The 24,499-nt window shown below is 41.6% G+C and overlaps 1 protein-coding gene across 1 annotated transcript in view; it reads left to right on the forward strand.

Moving 5' to 3' along the window:
• Positions 1-24,499, forward strand: part of LOC113406995 (succinate--hydroxymethylglutarate CoA-transferase-like) — a 243,664-nt gene that overhangs the window by 92,607 nt on the left and 126,558 nt on the right. The window contains exon 9 of the mRNA XM_029912065.1: positions 3,465-3,560. Within this exon, the coding sequence (XP_029767925.1) occupies positions 3,465-3,560 (96 nt within the window). The remainder of the gene's footprint in view (positions 1-3,464; positions 3,561-24,499) is intronic.

Consider the following 24,499-nt stretch of genomic DNA (forward strand, 5'->3'; position numbering starts at 1 on the left):
TGCAACAGTGTTACACTGTTGACTCATATTTAGCTTGTGATCCACTCTGACCCCCAGATCCCGTTCTGCCGTACTCTTCCCTAGGCAGTCATTTCCCATTTTGTATGTGTGCAACTGATTGTTCCCTGCTAAGTGGAGTACTTTGCATTTGTCCTTATTGAATTTCATCCTCTTTACTTCAGACCATTTCTTCAGTTTGTCCAGATCATTTTGAATTTTAATCCTATCCTCCAAAGCTCTTGCAACCCCTCCCAGCTTGGTATCATCTACAGACTTTATAAGTGTACTCTCTATGCCATTATCTAAATCTTTGATGAAGGTATTGAACAGAACTTGACCCAGAACTGATCCCTGTGGGACACCATTCGTTATGCCCTTCCAGCTTGACACTGCACCACTGATAACTAGTCTCTGGGAATGGTTTTTCAGCCAGTTATGCACCCGTCTTACAGTAGTTCCATCTAGGTTGTATTTCCCTAGTTTGTTTATGAGAAGGTCATTCAAGACAGTATCAAAAGCCTTACTAAAGTCAAGTATACCACATCTGTACTGCTTCCCTCCTATCCACAAGGCTTGTTACCCTGTCTAAAAAAACTATTAGATTGGTTTGACAAGATTTATTCTTGACAAATCCATGCTGATTGTTACTTATTACCTTATTATCTTCTAGTTATTTTGCAAATTGATTGCTTAATTATTATCTTTCTAGGTACAGAAGTTAAGCTGACTGATCTGTAATTGCCCGGGTTGTTCTTATTCCCCTTTTTATAGTTTGCCCTTTTCTGATCCTTTGGAATCTCTCCTATTTTCCATGACTTTTCAAAGATAATTGCTAATGGATCAGATATCCCCTCAGTCAGCTCCTGAATATTCTAGGATGCATTTCATCAGGTCCTGGTGACTTGAAGATATCTAACTTGTCTAAGTAATTTTTAACTTGTTCTTTCCCTATTTTAGCCTCTGATCTTACCTCATTTTCACTGGCATTCACTATGTTAGAAGCCAGTTGCTACTAACCTGTAATGGGAGACTGGGAAAAATTGGACGACACTGTAAAAATTTTTAAAAGCTCGCTCTCTCTCTCTCTCTCTCTCTCTCTCTCTCTCTCTCTCTTTTATAACTTCCAATACTTGAAAAATATTTGTTCTGTGAAACTGGTATTTGGGGTGGGGGGTGGGGAATTGAAATCCTGGCCCCATTAAAGTCAAAGGCAGAATCCCCAATGACTTCAGCGGGGCCAGGATTTAACCCACAATGTCCTACCTAGAATTCAACAAGATCGTTTCCAGAGGGAAATGTTAGTCCTGTGAGAAGTTAAATATGTGTGTGTAAAATAAGTCTTGGTTGCAAGCTTAATTGTCGTGGCCTGTATTATACATCTGACTTACAACTGACATGCAGACACCTCTCGGGGGGAAACATTGCAAAAGTCTAACTTTGTACCATAAGAGAACAAAACACTTTGGGACAGGAATATGGCAAGAATTCCATAATCATTTGCAATTGTAGGTGGAATTTTGCTAGGGAAATTGGAAAATGTCTAGAACACGGGGGCTAAAATACCTACTTTTCACAAGTCCTCAGAACATTGGTTTTATGTCTCATCCAAAAGACACTTATAACAACACAGTGTTTCTTCACATGTTGGGACATGAGTTGTGAACCAGAGGGAGGAGTACTACCTACTGAATCACCAGTGTCAATTCGTGCATCACCTAGGTTTTCCATGAGGGGAAGAGGGTCTCCCCTGTTGAAATACTGCTAGGTTTTGTTTACCTTTTAGATGTGTCGAGGGCACAGTCAGATGTAGTATGTTGCAGCTGAAATCTAGTTATGGTATCCTTTCTGGACAGCACATGGATAATAAATACACAGTCTTTTACAAAATGTATAGAGAATTGTATTGTATTTGTAGCTGGATTTATGTGAGTGACCAAAGCTTTTTGGCAGGTAACTGAACACTCAGCCAGTTTATATTTTCCTATGTTTTCTGCTGGGCTGCATTATGAGCGAATTAGGGCTGCGTGTCTTGCCTGGGCTGCAATTTCACCATTCTGTTGCTTCTCTTTAAATATAAAAGGACAAATACTAACCGTCCTTTCAGGGTGTGTGGGAAAAGAGGCAACTAGAAGGGTAACTGGGGAGAGAGTTGTGGCATCTTGCTTCCAGGCACTCTGTAATTCATGGTATTGCATAACATTATATTGGGTGGAGCTTGAGGTAAATACCATGGGCTATGTGCTTTAGTGCAGACCATACCAATCCATTTGCAGCCCCTTTATACACCCTTCCTGTTGCTTCTCTTAGCTGTAATTTGTATGCGTAGTTGCAGAGGGCTCCTTGTCATTGGAATACAGACTCAAAATATATATAACCATTTTGAAAACAGTGTTAATTTGCACATATCTGGGGAAGAAATCTGAAGAAAATCAGAATTTGGCCCAAAGAATATTATGCTCTATTGTCTAAAATAAACAGTTGCTGTTAAAATGACTCATTGTTAGTAATTTAAAGAGTATTTTTTGAAAAAGTTAGTCTAAAATTACATAGCCTTCACATTACCTTGATGAAAGTAATGTTCTAATGTATTGTTTGGATTGCAGACATATAGTTACAAACTTAATAGTCACATCCTGCATTCTTCCAATTAGTGGCAAATCTGCCATTAATTGCAAGAGAACCTCTGATTTTCAGGCAAGACCACATCATAGATGTTAACCTTCTCCCCCCTACCCGCTAAAATACACTTTTGCTGTTATAAAGTGCAGATTACTTTCAGATTCACCCCCTCAGACTCTGGTCACTAAATTTAGCATGCCATATTTTTCAACTTTCTCTTTGAGTAACAACTTGATAAATCTCCTCATCATCCGATGGCAAATGATTTATTGAGGTTTGCTGCATAATTAATATTACAGCTCATGTGGTGAGTGGTAGAATCCTGAAATATCTTCTGTGGCTTAGCCTGTATAGTAGAAGGAGAAGGTTGGGGAAGAGAAAAGGATAATCCTGTGATAGGGGAAGGATAGTTTTGTGACTTAAGCATAGGAATGAGAGTCAGGAAATGTGGGTTTTATTCCCAGCTCTGTCACTGCTTCCTGTCTGGCTTTGGGCAAGTCATTGCAGCTTTCTTTGCCTCAGTTGATCATGCTGTAAAATAGTCATGATAATACTTCCTGACCTCACAGGGTTGTGTGATGCTTAGTTTGCCCAGGCATTTAAATTACTTTGAAGTGCTATAGAAGCGCCAACTGTTGTTTGTTAGAATTAATGGACACTGGTTACTTTGCCTGTTCATTGAGTAGCACTTACTCACACAAGTCATACTATTGGATATATGGAATCTATAAGAAATGAGAATTAAAGTAAGATGACAGTTGTCTGACAGACTGAAAAAAAATCAAAGAAAATGCCAGGAAAGGTTGATGTCTCCCTGAATATTTGTCCTTTACCTCTTCTTGCAGGTTGCATGTCTTACCCATATAGCAGCTAATTACCTTAATTGCAAAATGGAAGCAAAGCGGTGGGGTACTGCTCATGGCAGTATTGTTCCTTATCAGGTAAGCAGATAACAGAGGATGTATTTTGTGCTTGTAATCTGTGGTTTTGTATAAAATGGTATTGGGAAATGATTTACTCTTGCTGTGACAGTGTTCTGTAATGCATCAGTATCTGGCTAGAACAAGGCTTTGTTGTTCATTTTAGATTTTGCATATTTCTTCATCAGTGGTAGATTAGTAACAGGACACTGAAAAAGATCAAAGGTGTCTGCTGAAATTGTATGACTTTAAAGCTTGATTGTTTTTCACCTGAGAGAGGCACTGAGTACAGCTATTTAAAAGAAAAAAAAAGATGATTTGTATTGCTTGCTAATTATTGAACCAAACTTTATCACCACTGAATGCCAGTATCTTTTCCTTGTGTCTCTGTATGAGTGATATGAATGGGTTAGGGTGGTCCAAAGGTCCCACAGCATTTAGGTAGCTTCCACTGACTTTGGTAACAGCTTCTCTTATCTTGTGTGTGTTTTGAGGGGGTGGGGGAAGAGGAATAAAAGCCCACGTGTGGCATTTTTTTTATTGGGAGTTCAGAAGCTGCTGGTATTTTGCTAGTGGTTGAAGATACTTGGAATAACACGATTCCATTTACATAAATGAGCACACTCTGATCTTTTTAAGAATTGCATCTGTCCAGTGCTGAGAACTCTGCCAGTAATCACAGAATAACCATTTGCTAGCAGATTATTTTCTTGTAGGGTGACCAGATGTCCCGATTTTATAGGGACAGTCGCGATTTTTGTGTCTTTTTCTTATATAGGCTCCTATTACCCTCCCACCCCCTGTCCCGATTTTTCACATTTGCTGTCTGGTCACCCTATTTACTTGTCTTGGTGGCAGTACTAATGTGAAGATCAGCACTTAAATTTAATAAAAAGGATCTGCTGTCTGGGAACAAATCCTGTGGTTAAAGTGTGACTGTAGATGCACTGAGTGCTTGCGTGGGCTTGAATGGTAAGACTTTTCCCTGCACTCATCCACTGCAAATGGAAAATTTAAAAATATAAATACAGGGATTTTTTTTTTATGGATAAATCAATCTATATATCAGTACAGCATTAGTACATCCATCTGTATTTTATAGAGCTAGGCCAAACCCGTAACTTTTGATCCAACCTGTTCTGAACTTCAGTTCATTTTGCTATGGGTTGGGTTAAACCTCATCGATACTGGGCAGTGTAACTACCACCCTTCATTTAGGATAGTTGTAAGAAGCCAATAAGCTCCTTTAGGTAACCAGGTAGCTGAAATAGTAGAGGCCTCCATTCTCAAAGACGGGCATATATCACAGCCTAAAACAAAGGCATGTGCAAGGCACAGATGGGTGGAGAGGTTTTGCTGGCTATTGTGAAGGTGGTATGTCTGTGAGAGGGATGGTAGAAAGAGCAGAGATGCTGAGAGACAAGGTAGCATCAGATGAAGCCTGAACGAGCACTGGGAGCATGGCCCTGAGAAAAGCTAAGAGAGGGAGCTTTTGGGTAGAGTTCTGGTGAAAACGGGCTTGGAGCCATGAGTAAAGAAACGGTCTTTTGTTGTTTGATTTCTTTGGTGTTCAGGAAAACAGGACTTTGTACATTCTTTTAAAATAAAAAGTATCGCATCAAAGAAACACCTGACTCCATCATCATTTTCTCCTCCTAACTGGAAAAAAACCTGCAAAACCCAAGCCTCTCGGGTCAAAGAGGGTAGCAGATAAAAACAAAAACCTGATCCAGATGACACTGGGTTTACTTAAGTAAAACCAAAACCTGACTACCTAAAACATTTTCTTTACCCTCCTGAGCTAGGATACTTTGGATAAAATGGAACTTGGATCCATTCACCTAGTTTTGCTCTTGCTTTTGCACAACCAAAACCTAACTGAGATCTTGAAAAAGAAACACACAAACATGGCTACAGAGCATGAAGACTTAAGAGAAGTTTTATTACCCCTCTTCACAGAGTTAATCTATTTAGGATGCAGTGATCATAGGATAAATATGGATTTTGTTTAAATCTAGTCTAAAATATTAGTGGAAGAGTTATATTCTGGTCTACTTTCAATTTTTAAAAAGTATTTGGGGAATGTTCTTGTGGATTGACTGTATAATTATAAATAATATAATATTATAAGAAATCTTAATCTAATTAGAGTTCTCTATTTTTTGAGCTAGTAATTTTGGTGGGAGTGCTGTGGTTTTCCAGTGCTTTGGATGGATCATCTGCTAACTTTCCATTAGTGAACAACTATGGTTGTAACCATGAGAATTTTTACTTTCTAGAACTTTCCTTTGCATTTATATGGCTCCTTCCAGCCAAGGATTTCAAAGTGCTTTAGAAATATTAATTAATTATGCTTCTCAGCACTGCTGCGAGGTAAATTTTATTGCATATTATTTACAGATGGATACACTGAGACACAGGGAGGTTAAGTGACCCAGATTACACAGGTAATTAGAGCAGAGCTTGGAGTAGAACGCCAGAACCTGGATTTTTGGTCCCCAGTCTTAACTATTAGAAATATTGCCTTTCACTTCCTAGAATAATATGCAAAGTTTTGAAATGTTAATCCTTCCAGAGAAATGTTTGTTTTCAAACATTTTGAGCTAATTAAATATAACTTGGTCAAATAATAAAAAGGCCATTTCAGAAAATTTCATTCTGTTTCAGAAAATCTGTTTTTTTTTCCTTGGGACAGTGGACTTTTTAAAAAATTTGGCATATGTGAGTCTTCAGACAGGCAGTAAATTACAAGTTTGAAGTGATGTGGCGTTTGCTACAGTACTTTAAAAATGTCAAAATGTTAAATCATGGCAGATTAGGTAACCTTGGGAGTCTCTCTTTCAACAGATGTTGAGGATTTTAAAAAGCCAAAATGTAAACAATTTACAACATCTGCATCTCTATGCGTGACAGAATTCTGACCACAATCACATCACAGTATTGACCAAAGCAAGCAGTATTTAATTAGAACATTTGAACGTGCATGTAATTAGCAAGTGTATTTGTGTTAATTGATGCCTGTGTATTCTAGGGCTTCTTCGATGAATGCATTCAGCTGTGTGTATCAAGTGTCCTCTTGATTCCTATTTCATTAGCCTGAAATCTCATGATTTTGGCCTGAGTATTCTTTGTCAGTGGTTTATTTGTTCCTATGTAGAGGGCCAAATTTTACTCTGAGTATGCCTGTGCAATCCTACTTCATTCAGAAGAGTGCTGAATTGTAACTCAGGCCATAATTTGACCCCAATGTGTGGTTTAAAAAAACAACAACCTTTCCCAATTATAATATATGAATAGACAATATTGTGTTATAATGTATGGTCTTCTAATTCTCAAACACAAGGTTGTTATAAATTTCTTCATAGTTCAATTCAATACAATTGAATGATTCACTTATTAACGACAGTGCTCATTAGCATACATCAAAATTATTCCTGGGAGCTAAAGAAGCGAGAGGCTTAGCTTTTCTCTTCTAAGCATGTTTTATCATTATGAGTAGTTTGATTGGGAAATATCTGGTAGGTCTTGATGGGTATAATATAGGAAATAGAGGTGAAAAGGAAAGGCATGCTATGTTAAATTTCAGAGCATTAACTCACACACCTCCTTTCAGCCACTAATGAGATTTGGATGTTGATAGAAATGCTCCTGTAGTTCAAAAGGCAAAATGGTCTCTATTAAGGACAAGATAGTTCAGGCAGTGAGAGGTTTTTAAAACCACAGGTCACCCCCAAAGCTGAAAATAAAGGGCCCAGTCCTCACGTGATTTGACCCAGAGGTTTTTGTTTAGAGCCTTACAAGAAACCATGTTTGGCCTCTGAATGATTAACTTAATTTGTTTCAATTTTCATTTACCAAAGAGGAAGAGGGAGCAAAGGTGTTGGGAGGTAGGAAATATCAGCTGGATTTTTTTTTTTTAAGTTGTATGTTTAAAACAATACATAAAAATTTTCAAAAATGATCTTAAGGTTCAAAAATCATTTTTATCTAATGAAACTATGCTTACATTTTACATTTTTTGTTGTGAATAAAGAATCCTTTCATGTTTTTTACTTGCATTAATGATCAACTAGGTAGAAAAGTGGGTGGCATCCAAAATTTGCTCCCTTCCTGGACTTCTTTTTTTTCTTCTGTGGGTTTTTGTTCGTTTGTTTTAAATGTCCTATTAAAAATAAGCTATTCTATAGCAAGAGCTATAACATTTTTGAAGTCCCAGTTCCCAGATTGGGCCACAAATCTATAACAAAACAGAGGGCAAGAATGTTGCGACTTTTCTGAGTGGACATTGGTCAGTCTAGATGGGATTTTACTCGCATAATTTGCACAGACAACAAGTGACCAATACAAGTGCACAGTTTGAGGGCAAACACATGTTGCCTTAAGGTTCCTCAGTTATTTGTCCCTTTTGAGACCAGTTTGAGTATCTAATCTCCGTCTTGCTTGCGTGCTGTCCACCGGCATCTTTATGGAACGGCTCTCTGAGCTCCTCTTCTGCTAACGGTCCCTCTCAAGGTGCTAGTGAGGCTCTCAATTATGTTTGTTTAAATACTGATTTTATAATGCTAATCTGGAACCCTAGTCTCTCCACAGCTATTGAAGTGACAATACTGCAGACAAAAATTAAGATAATGACCAAGCTTATGGCGCTGCCAACACTCCAGTATTAGTATAAAGCCAGCAGACAATCCAAATAATAATCTTGAATCAAACCCTTCATTTGCTGCTCCTTGATCCACTTTAACAGCTTGCAAAATGAGGTGCATTTTACAGTGTACCAAGAAGACTAAAAAAATGCAGTCTTTAGTGGACCAAGGAGGGAAGTGAATTCCAAAGTTGCGAGGGCCCTTCCTTGGGAATGCTTTGCCATGAGCCCTCTCCCATTTAAACTGATGGGGTTCCAATTTGAACACCTTCATTGATCAGTACTGCAATAATATTTTATGGAGAGAGACTGTCTCTCAGGTGACTAGGTTCTAAGCCAGTGGTGAGCAACGTGCTGCCCATCATGGTAATCTGATTGCGGGCCGCGAGACATTTTGCTGACATTGACCATCTGCAGTCATGACCCCTTGCAGCTCCCAGTGGCCGCAGTTCACCATTCCCGCCCAAAGGGAGCTGCGGGACGCGGCAGCCAGCACATCCCTATGGCCTGCCGCGTCCCGCAGCTCCCATTGGCCGGGAATGGGAGCCACTGGGAGCTGCAGGGGGCCGTGCCTGTGGACGGTCAATGTCAGCAGAATGTCTCGCGGCCCGCAATCAGATTACCCTGATGGGCCGCATGTGGCCTGCGGGGCGCAGGTTGCCCACCACTCTTCTAAGCTGTTGACACTTTTATATGTTAAAGCCAAAACCTCGAATTCTATCCTGACACACTTAGTGGCAACCAGTGCAGTTTCTGGGGCACTGATGTGATGTGTTCCCTGAATGAAGCAAATTTCAATATTTAGGCAGTTGCATTCTGTACTAGCTTCAGTTTCCAAATTGTTTCACCATGTAGCATTATTATTATTATTATCTTTGTTACCATAGCACCTAGAAACTCTAGCTATGGACAAGGACCCCATTGTGCTAGGCACTGTACAAACTGAAAATAAAAAGCCAGTGCTTGCCCCAAAGAGCTTACAATCTAAGTATAAGACAAGAGACAATTATGGATACAGACAGACCAATGCGGGAGTACAAGGAAGTAGGTCAGCATGTTCGACAGTCATATAGCCTCCTGATGTAGCATCAGCATTACGGTAATCTAATGTCAAAGGGGCAAAGAAGTAGCTAATTGTAGCAATGGCTGTATCCAAAAAGAAAAGGCACACTCTTCTAGCCAATCTCAGATGCAAATGTGCCCTCGACCACACATGTTACCAGAGTAGCCAGGAGTAACCAAGGATCTTAATAAAGCACCCAGATTTTGAATTTTTGTTGAAATGTATGAACTTTCTCCCCCAGTCAAGGTGAAAGATTTTTGCCGGTTCTAGCTGCTTTACCAAACCAATAATATTATCTCAGTCTTGTCTGGATTACACCTCAGATGTAGCCCACCACTGGGTCATTTGTTCCAAAGCACCTGCCAGGACAGATATGATGGAGATCTAGAGTAGCATGATATAAGTATTTAAATGATGCCTTTTAGCATACTTGTCAGCACTCCAATGGACCAGTGGCCACTCCAACTCTAACACTCATAGCACTCTGGCTAAAATCCTCATCCATAGGGAAACTTTCAGTGAAATATAGGCTCATTGTTCATGCCTTTATTGGTAAATGTCTCTGGAGTACCATTTGACCAAGTCCTTAAAGATCTCCCAAAGAATTTAAAAAACAAACAAAAGAAATAACCCTCCACTACTAGATCTTATTTCCATCCCAAACCTGTCTTTAGATATTGTTATGTTTTCATTGTACAAACCAGGAAGAAGAGCAGCTTTTCATTGCTACAAGGCAAGGGAATCAGTAAGAGTATGTTTACAATGAAGTGTAAGTCCAGGGTTTGAGCTCTGGCTCAAGCCTAACCATCCTTCTGCCTACACACAAATTGTGCTAACGTAGGGTTTGGACCCAGGATCCCACCGAGGTGGAGGGTCTGTGTCTGAGTCCAGCTGGGACCCAGGCTTCAAGCCCTATTGCATTGCAGTGTAGATGCAGCCTTGCTGGCTTCATGCTCTGGGAGTCCACCAAAAGTATGCCACAGTCCCATGGGCTGGCTTTTTTTGACATCTGGACAGTCAACCTTGGTGGACAGTCAAGTTTTCCCACACTGAACCATGAACAAAGGACTAGAGCAGCCACATTTTGGGATGGCACTAGGAAGTTTGGGATATGGGTGGTTGGACTTGGGCCCACATAATGCAGTGTAGACGGTGGAAACCCAGGTTGGGACCCAAGGTTCAACAGTTCCTAACCTGGGGTTACATGAGTGCAGATGCTCAAACTCTAAGTTAACAAACACACAGTCTGCTAACTCAAGTTTTACTCACTCTGGTCGTACCCTACAGTCTAGACATACCATTAGAAGCCAGGGTTGCAGGGTGCTGTCACACACATATAGAGACAATTGCAGTCACCTTCATAGAATCATAGAAGATTAGGGTTGGAAGAGACCTCAGGAGGTCATCTAGTCCAACCCCCTGCTCAAAGCAGGACCCAACCCCAACTAAATCATCCCAGCAAAAGCTTTGTCAAGCCGGGCCTTAAAAACCTCTAAGGATGGAGATTCCACCAGCTCCCTAGGTAACCCATTGCTTCACCACCCTCCTAGTGAAACAGTGTTTCCTAATATCCAACCTAGACCTCCCCCATTGCAACTTGAGACCATTGCTCCTTGTTCTGTCATCTGCCACCACTGAGAACAGCCTAGCTCCATCCTCTTTGGAACCCCCCTTCAGATAGTTGAAGTCTGCTATCAAATCCCCCTCATTCTTCTCTTCTGCAGACTAAATAAGCCCAGTTCCCTCAGCCTCTCCTCATAAGTCATGTGCCCCAGCCCCCTAATAATTTTTGTTGCCCTCTGCTGGACTCTCTCCAATTTGTCCGCAGCCTTTCGGTAGTGGGGGCCCCCAAACTGGACGCAATACTCCAGATGAGGCCTCACCAGTGCCGAATAGAGGGGAATAATCCCTTGATCTGCTGGCAGGGCTGGCTCCAGGTTTTGCCACCCCAAGGGGAAAAAAAAAAAAAGGCCGGGGTGCTGCCCCTGAAGCGCAAAAAAAAAAAGGGCTGGAATGCCATCCCTTGAGAAGTGCCGCCCCAAGCACATGCTTGGAACGCTGGTGCCTAGAGCTGGCCCTGTCTGCTGGCAATGCTCCTAGTAATGCAGCCCAATATGCCATTAGCCGCCTTGGCAACAAGAGCACACTGTTGACTCATATCCAGCTTCTCATCCACTGTAATCCCCAGGTCCTTTTCTGCAGAACTGCTGCTTAGCCAGTTGGTCCCCAGCCTGTAGCAGTGCATGGGATTCTTCTGTCCTAAGTGCAGGACTCTGCACTTGTCCTTGTTGAACCTCATCAGATTTCTTTTGGTCCAATCCTCCAATTTGTCTAGGTCACTCTGGACCCTATCTCTACCCTCCAGCATACCTGCTTCTCCCCCCAGCTTAGTGTCCTCTGCGAACTTGCTGAAGGTGCAGTCCATCCCATCATGCAGATCATTAATGAAGATGTTGAACAAAACTGGCCCCAGGACAGACCCTTGGGGTGCTCCACTTAATACCGGCTGCCAACTAGACATTGAACTGTTGATCACTACCCTTTGTTAATCAGTAAACCCATTTTCACTTTTAAATCCAGAGGAGCATTCTCTCTTTAATTTGTTGACTAAGATCCATTTTCACAAGCAGTTACTACATAGATTTCCTCCAATTTCCCTTTACTCCATATTGTTCATTCATCTGTCTTTCTACATAGTTGCAGTCAAGCAGCTCCTTACAAGGCTACCAATAACATCATTTACCTCCGATGGAAGAGTCATAGAACCTTTTCAATCTATATCAATTTTCAGAGTACTCTGAATGGTCCCACCCATTGTGTCAGCCCCAGGATGTTCCATGTGCCTTAGGGTTTGGTCAGTTATTGTGTCTGTTGTTTCACAGAATTACTTGCCCTTTATGGAACTGAAAGCTGTTTCTTTGTGCATTCTGATCACTCTTCAAGACCAAAATAATTAATATTTGTATTGCAGTAACACTCAGAGGCCCCAGTTAGGGATTGGAGCTCCATTGTGCTAGGCATTGAAAACATCCAAAAAAGAAGAGTTCCTGCCCCAAAGAGCTCACAATCGAAGTATATTTTGAGAGACAACAGATGGATACAACAAACAGATGGAAGGTGCACAACGATAACAATGAGACTATTATGATCAGCATAATAAGCAGCTGTCACCATATACCGGCCATCTAACCAACAGCATTGCTACATTTTCCTTGGCAACTGCATCTCCGGTTCTGTGCTATGGAATGTCTTACATCTCAGAGAGCTTACAAAACACACATCAATTGTACTGTAGTCGCACTCCACAAGAAACAGGGATCAAAGTAATCCCCTACTTCATTGACAGCTAAATCTATGTCAAACCCATCCTTGAACTTTGTTTATCTGGAGATCTGTTTTTTGCACTTGGCACGGCTTTCCTCCGTAGGCAGGACAACCAAAGTAATGTCAACCATTCAGAAATTTCAAACTGTGCAGCACTGCTTGCTTCACCGGAGAATGCAGCCATGCAGCTGTTTTCTATTCTGCTTTGAGCTGGTCTTCTCTGGGATCACTTCCATCCTGTGACCCTACAGTTTTTACTACTTTGAGCCAGAATCAGAAAAGACCAGAACTTAGACAATCTGATAAGTTTCCTTCTTTGGGTAAACTTTTCTTCCTTTTGGTGGTTCTGGACATTCATTCTGTTAAAGGGCACCTCTTTTTCAGATCCTCAGTGGACTATTCTAACAAAAGATGTGACTCGGTCTGGTACAAATAGAATTTGTCAGAGGAATTTGTCTAAGTCCTGCTTAGAGTCAAAGCAACATATAAGTGTTCTAGATCTAGGAAACACAAGAAAAGTCCTCTTAGTTGTACAGGGCTTCTCTTAGGCAAACTTGTGCTAGTCCAGATAGTTACTCAGTTGCAGGCTAATTAAACTACCACTGGAGACCAACAGTCCCTCATTCCTCTTCAAATGTTCTTCTGGGCAGTGAAAAACCTCACTGCTCTAAGAGCTGCCCCTTTCACATTAAAAATAAATTTTAGGCTCAGATGGACTGAGTACAAACTTTGTTCCCCTAGGAAAATGTGGTCTCTTCACCATGATTATTTCAGTCCCTAATGAACAGGTTGGGTATCCTCAACATGTGTCTCCTCTTGTTCTGTGAATGCTAAGCTTCCCAGGTTTTGCTCCAGATACTTCAGTTGCCTAGCTTGTCTTCTTGATCTGCAGGTACCAGGGTCTTTTTATTCTTTTTCCATCCCTTTCCTTGGAGGATGATCAGAAAGATAGAAGACACAAAGGCATAAGACATCATCCTGGATTCTGCATGACCAAGAAGGATCTCATTTGCAGACTGGATCTAATTGTGCATAGAAATAAGGGTCCTTTTGGGGGTATCCAGTTGTATAACTCTGTGTCATTCCTTCATCAAGATATTCAGATCCTTACCCTGATTATTTGCGTGTAAAGACTAACCCTTGACTACAAGAGGATTTCAGATATTCATTGAGACCCTCTTTAATATCTAGAATTGAAATCCTGGCCCCATTGAAGTAAATATCCTAAAAGTTGTTCTTCTGTACACATCAGCTATTATGTGATCTGGAAGATAATCCAACTGTGGTATAAGAAGTCACCTAAGTCTGCAAAAGATTCCTCCCAGGAAAATGGTAGATATTTTTTTCATCCATGCTTTGATTGAAGGCATTGTTAGCAGTGCTCAAAGGCAAAAAGTCCTGGGAGAAGGAAGGGGATCATCCTGCAACATGGTATGGTTAGCGCATATTGGTCAAACAATTTTTAGTAAAAGTTAAACCTCCTGTTAAGTAAATGATCCATACCCAAAAGCTGAATCTAGGAGTTACAGAAACTTCCCAGAGAAAGACCTTTACCTCCGAGATGGAGGAGGGATGATCACAAAGTTTCTGTGTGGTCCTTATACAAGCTTGTGTAGATATTCTAGAGCAAGCTCGCAGCAGTTGCAGCTGGTGACAGAACCTCACATCTCTTCTTGAGAAGTAATCTCACCATGGTGTGTATAGAGGTTGTTACAACCTGCCCTAGTACCCCCTCTATTCACGCCAATCTGTTGCAATTGAACCCCTTCAAGGAGTCCTACATGCTTCCAAGTGAACTGGGTCTGGGTAGTGTCTAGTCACTGTTTTTAGCTCTGGTAGGGTGACCAGGTGTCCGGTTTTCGACCCAGTCAAAAAGGAATCCTGGCAGCTCTGGTCAGCACCACTGACTGGGCCATTGACTGTCTGGTTGGCGGTGCCGCGCAGCGGGACTGGCAGGGTCCCTGCTAGCTGCCGTGCCGCACGGCTCCCGGGAAGCAGTCGGCATGTCCGGCTCCTAGGCTTAGGGGCGGCCGGGGTGTGTGTGTGCTGCGTGTTGCCCCATCACCATTTCCGAGTGCTGAGAATGGAGCTGCACCCCTAACCCACTCACTGTATGTTGTTGACTAGTAATTGCAGAAGAGCCAATGTATAATACATTTCTCCCCACCTTTGTCTAGCTACATTATAAACTCTTCGTTGCAGACTCTCTCTTTATATGTGTATGTCCAGCATCTACCATCCTGGAGCCCTGATCTTAATTGGGGTCTCTAGGCACTAAACAGCAATTGTAATAATAGATTATGTGGAAGTATATATGTTAGTGCATGCTAGATGTGTACACATGAATACACGTGTGTAGCTGCATTTAGGTGTGGGAGTCAGTTTCTTACTGATTTATTTAGATAGGTATATGCATAGGTGTACATTTCTGTGGTTGTGCTCTATGGATTGTATTTGGGCTTCAGGAGTGGGCCTTTAATGGACCCATTGCAGCTGTGATAATGTGTGGTCCTAATGCCACACACAAAATTACTAGGGCTGTCAAGCGATTAAAAAAATTAATTGCGGTTAACCGCACTGTTAATAATAGAATACCATTTATTTAAGTATTTTTGAATAATAATAATAATAATAAATTAATGGAGATATCCCATCTCCTAGAACTGGAAGGGACCTTGAAAGGTCATCGAGTCCAGCCCCCTGCCTTCACTAGCAGGACCAAGTACTGATTTTGCCCCAGATCCCTAAGTGGCCCCCTCAAGGATTGAACTCACAACCCTGGGTTTAGCAGGCCAATGCTCAAACCACTGAGCTATCCCTCCCCCCCCTTATGTTTCTACATTTTTCTAATACATTGTTACCTCGATATAACGCCACCTGATATAACACGAATTCGGATATAACATGGTAAAGCAGTGCTCCGGGGGATGGGGGGGGGGGGCTGTGCACTCTGGTGGATCAAAGCAATTTCAATATAACACGGTTTCACCTATAACGCGGTAAGATTTTTTGGCTCCCAAGGACAGCGTTATATCGAGGTAGAAGTGTATTTTGATTTCAGTTACAACACAGAATACAAAGTGTACAATGCTCACTTTATATTTATTTTTGATTACAAATATTTGCACTGTAAAAAACAAAAAGAAATGGTATATTTCAATTCACCTAATACCAGTACTGTAGTGCAATCTCTTTATAATGAAAATTGAACTTACAAATGTAGAATTATGTAAAAAAAAATAACTGCATTCAAAAATAAAACAATGTAAAACTTTAGAACCTACAAGTCCACTCAGTCCTACTTCAGCCAATCGCTCAAACAGATAAGTTTGGTTACAATTTGCAGGAGATAATGCTGCCCACGTCTTGTTTACAATGTCATCTGAAAGTGAGAACAGGCGTTCGCATGGCACTGTTGTCGCTGGCATTGCAAGATATTTACGTGCCAGATGCGCTAAAGATTCATATGTCGCTTCATGCTTCAACCACCATTCCAGAAGACATGTCCATGCTGATGAAGGGTTCTGCTTGATAACAATCCAAAGCAGAGCGGACCGACGCATGTTCATTTTCATCATCTGAGTCAGATGCCACCAGCAGAAGGTTGATTTTCTTTTTTGGTGGTTCGGGTTCTGTAGTTTCCGCATCGGAGTGTTGCTCTTTTAACACATCTGAAAGCATGCTCCACACCCCATCCGGCCCAGATTTTGGAAGGCACTTCAGATTCCTAAACCCTGGGTCGAGTGCAGTATCTATTCTTAGAAATCTCACATTGGTAGCTTCTTTGTGTTTTGTCAAATCTGCTGTGAAAGTGTTCTTAAAACAAACGTGCTGGGTCATCATCCGTGACTGTTATAACATGAAATATATGGCAGAATGTGGGTAAAACAGAACAGGAGACATACAGTTCTCCCCTAAGGAGTTCAGTCACAAATTTAATTAGCACATCTTTTTTTAACGAGCCTCATCAGCATGGAAGCATGTTCTCTGGAATGGTGGCCGAAGCATGAAGGGGCATATGAATGTTTAGCATATCTGGCATGTAAATACCTTGCAACACCGGCTACGAAAGTGCCATGCGAATGCCTGTTCTCACTTTCAGGTGACATTAAATAAGAAGCAGTCAGCAGTATCTCCTGTAAATGTAAACAAACTTGTTTGTCTTAACAATTAGCTGAACAAGAAGTAGGACTGAGTGGACTTGTAGGCTCTAAAGTTTTACACTGTGTTGTTTTTGAGTGCAGTTATGTAACAAAAATAATTATATTTGTAAGTTACACTTTCACGATAAACAGATTGCACTACAGTACTTGTGTGAGGTGAATTGAAAAATACTGTTTATCATTTTTACAGTGCAAATATTTGTAATAAAAATAATAATATAAAGTGAGCACTGTACACTTTGTATTCTGTGTTGTAATAGAAATATATTTCAATATATTTGAAAATGTAGAAAAATATCCAAAAATATTTAATAAATTTCAATTGGTATTCTATTGTTTAATAGTGCGATTAATCTCGATTAATTTTTTTAATCACAGTTAATTTTTTTGAGTTAATTGTGTGAGTTAACTGCGATTAATCAATAGCCCTAAAAATTACAATAGTGAACAAAAAACATGGAGCTGGTTACAAAAAATGGGAAGAGGAGAGGGAAAGAATCATTAAAACCTTTATGAAATTTCTTTTTTTTAAAATTACCCTTTTTGACTATTTTGCTGTCCGCTCTAGCGTCCTGTAGCAAATAAAACCTGAAATTAGGATAGTACATCTGTCAAAACAATAAATATGCCTGTTTGGGCCTTGCAGTGAAAATGAGCATGAGTGTGTGGGTGGGGGAGAGCAAGCGACGGAGGGAGAAGGGATGGAGTGAGCAGGGAAGGGAAGGGGCGGGGCAAGGGTGTTCAGTTTTCTGGAATTAGAAAGTTGGCAACCCTAACCTCTGGGTCTATAGGCAACATCCCTGGTCTAGAACTTCTTGTCTGATTCCCTTCCTTGGAACATGGAACTCTGCAGTCCAAACGCCCTAGACTCTGAAACCAGTGCTTCAGACTTCTTCAAACTCTCGAATCACTTTCATATCCTCCCCCAAAGTTCTCTGGAGGTTGTGGGCTCTCTGGGCTTCTAGTTTAACTCCTTTGGGGATGATGTGGTAGGTAAGCAAGGAATACAGGTTTAGCAAAGGAATTTCTTGACCACAGAAACTTTACTCTGAGAAAGCACTTGAGAATTACAGACCCTTGAAAAACAACATAGTCCCGAGTCTTCCCCTCTGCATGTCTGATCTCACCCATTCTGTGAGTCTGAGGTTTGTCAGCATTTCAAGCTGTGTAGAGTGCCTCCTGCACATCCTGCTTACAAGTGGCAATGGTTGGCCCCTCCCTCAGAGCAACGCCTCCTTTTATATTGTAAGTGGTATATCATTCATAGTTTCATCCACATTGTTCCATCAGTAGGGTGAAGGACAGGGTTTATATTGTGTCGCCCCACATGCACACACCCATGGAAGAAGGCCACGTGCTTGGCTTCCAAATCTGAATATCTTGCACAGGGCATGCAGGCCCTGTGCAACCACATCAGTTTATGGCCCCCCCGTTGCTCTCCCCAGCTCTATTATATAGGTATATATACATAAAATCACTTCATTTTCGATTCCTCTCATGATTGTGGCCTGTCTTCGTGGAATGGGCTGGTGCACATCCCTTTGACCCTGGCCCTTCCTACATGTGGTCCTCTGGACTCATGGAGGAATCTCTGCAGTGACTAGGGGATGGGATGCTGGGGAGAGAGTACTGCTGCAGATGTGGCTCACCCTCCTCTGCTTGCAGGCAGAGAGGAACAAATCCATGCACAGATCATCCCCTCCACGTGCAGCTCAACAGGGCCCTATAATGGCTTAAAGTTCCTTATCAGTTTTTTTGTTATGGTACGTGTAACCAGTGAGAAATGAGAGAGTTCTGATATTTTGTTATCCCTTCTTTTGACACCTGTGCCCTGTTGCCCTTCTGTTGAATGGTAACACGTGTGCGGGGCCTCGCAAGTAACTAACAGCAACACAGCATGTCTTCCTAAGAGTCAAATCTTGCTCAAACGCTAGGAGAAAAGAACTTCAAAGAACACTAGTGAATAAAATAAAGATGAGATACTGAAATGAATATGAACTGATGCATCGCAAAGTCTGAGAACACACACAGTTGTGGAAACATTTTTTTTTTTATTATATTCAGTTTTGATAAGAACGTAAGGAGCTGGTAACACTGTGATTTGTGGCCAATATCTCTCCATTTTAGGGCTAGAGAGGAATGGTAGATATCTGCATAGTGATATTGAGTTTGTCGGAAAGGAAAAATTTAAAATAATAATGAATAATAACAGGAAAATTTGCTCTAACCTCAGTTTAATTGTTGTTCAGGTGCTTGCTTTCTGAGCATGAAGACAGAAAAGTTTGTCTAGAAGCTCTTAATAGTTATGAAAAGGTCTGTCCACTAGATGTCATTCACGTAATCTAGTAATGTTGCAGCATGTATTTCTGAGCTGCTGTTTAGGCTGAATGATGTAAATTATCAGAATTATAAGCTGCTTTTTCATATAAATGCTATCCAGTGTATATGGCACTTTGCAAAGTAACATCCCGTTATTCTCTGTGTGTAATTTTTTTTTTTGTCTAATAAACTCTTTTCTTTTAATGTTTTTACCTGTAACTACCCTGTTGCTTGAGCTCACTGGTTATATAACTGCACCCAACTGGACTCTGTATATCCTCTAATTTTACTGGGGGGCAGCTGAGTGTAGAAACAGCGACAGTGCATTTTGATCTGTACAGTGACTATCAAGCACAGCATGAAGGCCAAATTACCCTGTAATTAATATCTACCGTTCTTTTCTAAACTCTTCATACTTCTTAAGGGAGGATTTTTTAAAAAGTGGCATGCATTACCATTTAGAAAAAGCACGAAAAATTCCCTAAATTTACAGAAATAATCGCTACCAATATAAGGGCCTTATAATTGCATCCATGCTAAGAGCTTGTACTATATCGGTGTATATATAGCACTTACAAAGGTGTTAAGCAATTTGAGTTTGAGTAACAACAGGAGCTAAAACTCTAACCTAGGCATACCCCTAGGGCTCGATCCTCACCTTGTGTAAATTGTTATAGCAGTTGAGGTCAGAGGAGCTAATACACTTTACTTTAGCTGGGGATCTGGCCCCTGTTAGTTTAAATGCAGTTTTAACACCTTTGCAAGGAGGCAGCATAGGGTCAACCCCAACCAACTAACATGACTGTCAAGGTAAACTGCATCTAGGCATAGTGGTGGGTGGTGTTTCTAATTGGTTAGCTAACTTGATTTTTAAAAAAAAGTCTCTTCCTAGTCTAGACGTTTCCGATGTGTCCTAACTTTTTAGAGCTTGCTTTTGGAGAGAGCTTAGTATTGCAAGACCTGAGAGAGAACAACGAAATAGTTAGGAAAGGGAGACAGCCTTATTTTTAAAAAAATAAAAATTCCGTACAAAACTTAAATTTGAATCTAATCCTTAGTTTGGGAGTTAACTGCTCTTGTGTTTTCACATACACAGATTACACTGATATAAGATACGTTGAGGCAGTGTTACCTAGTGAATAGAATACTGCACTGGGAGACATGGGTTCTATTCCTGGCTCTTTCACTAGCTTGCTGGGTGGTGTTCGGTAAGTCACGTCACTGCTCTGTGCCTCAGTTTCGCCATCTGTAAAATGGGGATAATGATACTGACCTCCTTTGTAAGTGCTTTGAGAGCTACTAGTGAAAAACACTAGATAAAAGCTAGGTTTTATCATTATAAAATAATAGTAGTCTTACTCCACCATAGGTATATTCACATTAGAATGGGATTATTAAGGAATCTTACAGGTGAGCTACAAAGGGGAAAGAAATAGTTTGTGTCTCTTCTGTTTCTTTAAACTGTATAAAGAAAGCCTGAAAGATTTTTGTCACCATAAAGTTTTTTTTTTTTTCCTTTTTTTTTTTTTTTTAAATTAAAAGTCCAGGTTCTATCGACCTTGAAAGACTTTATGGTGACTGGAAAACTGTGAAATGAGGACACCCCGAGAGTCAAAAGACTGAACACTGAGCCCTTGAGAGAGTATGGGATTTTTTTAGTCAAATTAGAAAACTATTTTTGTTTATAACAAATTTACACCAGATCATAATGCATGTTTGGGATAGTTTTGTTAAATACCCCTCCATCTTCAGTGAATATGTGAGACTTGCACATCTCTGAGACACCCAAGAGGTCCTCCAGCAAAATTATGGAAGACTAGGCTTGATATTCATGGTATTTCTGAGGTTTAAAATCAGTCTGGGTAAAAAACATAACATGTTCCTTAAAAAAACAACAACAAAAAAACAGGCCTTTTAAGTGTATCATAAATAAAAATGGGCATAAACTCAACCTTTAATTGACTCTCCGTTGTAATGGTTCTGTAATGAGTTGTTATTTAATGTGATCCTGCATTGTAACAATCCTCTGCTATGTATATTAGCCACAATATAAACAAACAACAAGGTGATCTAGTGTTAGGTAGAGAAGCATCAGCTGAGTTGTAATGCATTATCAAACGTAGCATCAAGACAAGGAATATAAAATATTATGCATGCCAAAGTCATCCTGTCTGATAATGTTTCATACAAATAGAGAGAATTCTTCTGACCTTGTCAAATTTATCCTTGGGCAGTGTGGTTATGATAGTGATTACAGAGTTCTGGCCATGAATAATAATTTTAACAAAACAACCTTTTCTTTTTGTAGTATACAAGTAATTAAATTTGCTCTTTGAGGAAGGGCTGCCTTTTAATTTTGTACAGTGCCTAGCACAGTGAAGCCTGATTCTGATCTAGCACCTTTAAGCTCTACTGGAAGACAAATAATACATAATAATGAATTATATTTTTCTCTTTGTAACCCCCTGTTTCTTTCTGTAATATAAGATTGTATTATTTTAAAATGATTATAGGATTTGATTTGGTGCTTTTCTTATATAAAGACAACTCAGTTTAAGTACACATCCTTGTCAAATGAAGTTGTGGGGGGGACATTAAAATTATAATAGCATTTCTAAGTGAATCATGAAAGACTGAAGTTTATTCACTGTATATAATGGTGTGTGTGTGTAAGCAACAGAGAGAGAATCTAGTCAGGAAACCAAATTTACATTCTGCAACGATTTGAGTTTTTGGAAATCAGTTTCATGACCGCTATTCACTGGTGTATAGCAGTGAAGCTGACAAAAATTGTGTCACTTTCAGTCAACTTGGGTGGAAATTTACTGATGGAACATTTTTCCATCAGAAAATGCTGATTTGGCAAAACCTTGTACATCTCTGAGAGCTAAGAAGGAGAGGAACTAAAGAGAGAGTAAGAGATGGTTTTGTGGTTAAGGGACTCGACTGGAATTCAGGAGATATTGGCTCAAATCCCATATCTATTCCACACTCTCTGTGTGACCTTGGGTAAGTCACTTTAGTTTCTCTTTATGCCTTAGGCCTGGTCTACACTAGGCGTTTATGTCGACTTTAGCGCCGTTACATCGACTTAACCCTTCACCCGTCCACACCACGAGGCCATTTAGTTCGACATAGAGCTCTCTTTAAATCGATTTCTGTAATCCTCCCCAACGAGGGGAGTAGCGCTAAATTCGACATGGCCATGTCGAATTAGGCTAGGTGTGGATGGAAATCGACGCTAATAGCTCTGGGAGCTATCCCACAGTGCAACACTCTGTTGACGCTCTGGACAGCAGTCCGAGCTCGGATGCTCTGACCAGCCACACCCCGGGAAAATTTGAATTCCTTTTCCTGTCTGGGCAGTTTGAATCGCAGTTTCTGTTTGGACACCGTGGCGAGCTCAGCAGCAGTGGCAAAGATGCAGAGCTCTCCAGCAGAGATGGCCGTGCAATCCCAGACTAGAAAGAGGGCCCCAGCATGGACTGATCGGGAAGTCTTGGATCTCATTGCTGTGTGGGGAGATGAGTCCGTGCTTTCAGAGCTGCGCTCCAAAAGACGGAATGCAAAGATCTACGAGAAGATCTCTAAAGCCATGGCAGAGAGAGGATACAGCCGGGATGCAACGCAGTGCTGCGTGAAAATCAAGGAGCTGAGACAAGGCTACCAGAAGACCAAAGAGGCAAACGGACGCTCCGGATCCCAGCCCCACACATCCCGTTTCTACGAGGCACTGCATTCTATCCTAGGTGCGGCCGCCACCACTACCCCACCACTGACCGTGGACTCTGAGGATGGGATATTGTCCGCGGCCGGTTCCTCCGACATGTTAGCTGACGGGGAAGATGAGGAAGGAGATGAAGAGGACGATGCAGTCGACAGCGCTTACCACGCTGATTTCCCCGACAGCCAGGAGCTCTTCATCACCCTCACAGAGATCCCCTACCAACCGTCCCCCGCCGTTACCCCAGACACAGATTCAGGGGAAGGATCAAGCAGTAAGTGTTTTAAATATCTTAACATTTATTTATAACAGAACTTGCATATTTTAAACATTAACAATAGCTAAAGTGCTTTCAAGTATGTAAACTTTTACTCATAACAGAACAGGAAGATTTGAAATATTAACAATGGGTAAAGTGCTTCTAAACATGTAAACAGGAAAGTGCAACAAAACGGGAATCTGAACAAAGGGTATCATGATTATTGTGTCTTTGGCCGCTTCAATGTATAGTCCGAACCATTTTAAGAAAATTCAACAATGTCTGCTTCATGATTACACTGCCCAAGACGCTCCACTCTTTTGTCCCTCCAAGGGCACCGAACCCAAAAACTGGTCGATGTGTCCGGGGATAGAGGCGAGATCCCCTGGGGAGAACTCCTCATAGGCCTCCTGCAGGTGTCTTTCCAGCCTAATTATCAGGTTCCTTGGCAGGGAGAGCTTATTAGGCCCCCCGTGGTAAGAAACGTTTCCCTGCCACAACGCCAGCAGGTATTCGGGGATCATGGCCTTGCAGAGCATAGCAGCAAATGGCCCCGGTTTCTGCAGGCTGTCCCGAAGCATCCTCTCCTTCTGGCTCTCCGAGACCCTCAGGAGGGTGATGTCTGGCATGACGCCCTGCTTTGAATTAGGTAGGGGAAAGTTAGTATTGGGACTGCTTGCCCGTTCCTTTACAGAACTGCAACCGCCGGTTTACAGCCACGCGGTTTACAGCCGCGAGTGGCTGGGACAGGGGCAGAGTTGATGCTTGCAGGATTGCTGCCAGCAGAGACTCGCATTGCTTTCTATGTGAAAGGAGGCCAGTGCCACTCTTAAAGTTTTAAGCAGCCACAAGTCTACGGCTTACCATGTTTGCCAGCTAGACAAAGTCCGGTGTCCTGCCCCGCTCCTCAGCTCGCCACAGCAAGACCGCAGGCACTGTAGGCGATGGCCGAAAATTCGACCTTGTCCTCAGTGCGCGTGTGATAGGTGCTCTTCATGGTCTTGTTCACAGAGAAAGACTATGTTCTCTGTTCACAGATACATTGATCTGTCTCAGGAATTCACTCCCTTTTTCCAATTCCCACAGCCACATCTGCCCAAAGGCTAGCGCACATTAGGAGGAGGAAGAAGAGGACACGGGAAGACATGTTTGCTGAACTAATGGGATGTTCCCGAGCCCAGGCAGACCAGCAGACACAGTGGAGGGAGAACTTGTCCCAAATGCACCGGGCAAACATGGAACGGGAGGAGAGGTGGCGACAGGAGGACCAGCAGGCGACTCAAACGCTGCTTGGACTAATGAGGGAGCAAACGGACACGCTCCGGCGCCTTGTGGATGTTCTGCAGGACCGGAGGGAGGAGGAGAGAGCTCCGCTGCAGTCTCTCTCTAACCGCCCTGCCCCGCCACCAAGTCCCATACCCCCCCTCACCCAAAGTCCAAACACGGAGGGGCGGCAGGGGCCGTGA

Source organism: Terrapene carolina, unplaced genomic scaffold, assembly GCF_002925995.2.
Source record: "Terrapene carolina triunguis isolate 2854851 unplaced genomic scaffold, T_m_triunguis-2.0 Scaffold179, whole genome shotgun sequence".
In the NCBI taxonomy this organism is placed as follows: domain Eukaryota; kingdom Metazoa; phylum Chordata; order Testudines; family Emydidae; genus Terrapene; species Terrapene triunguis.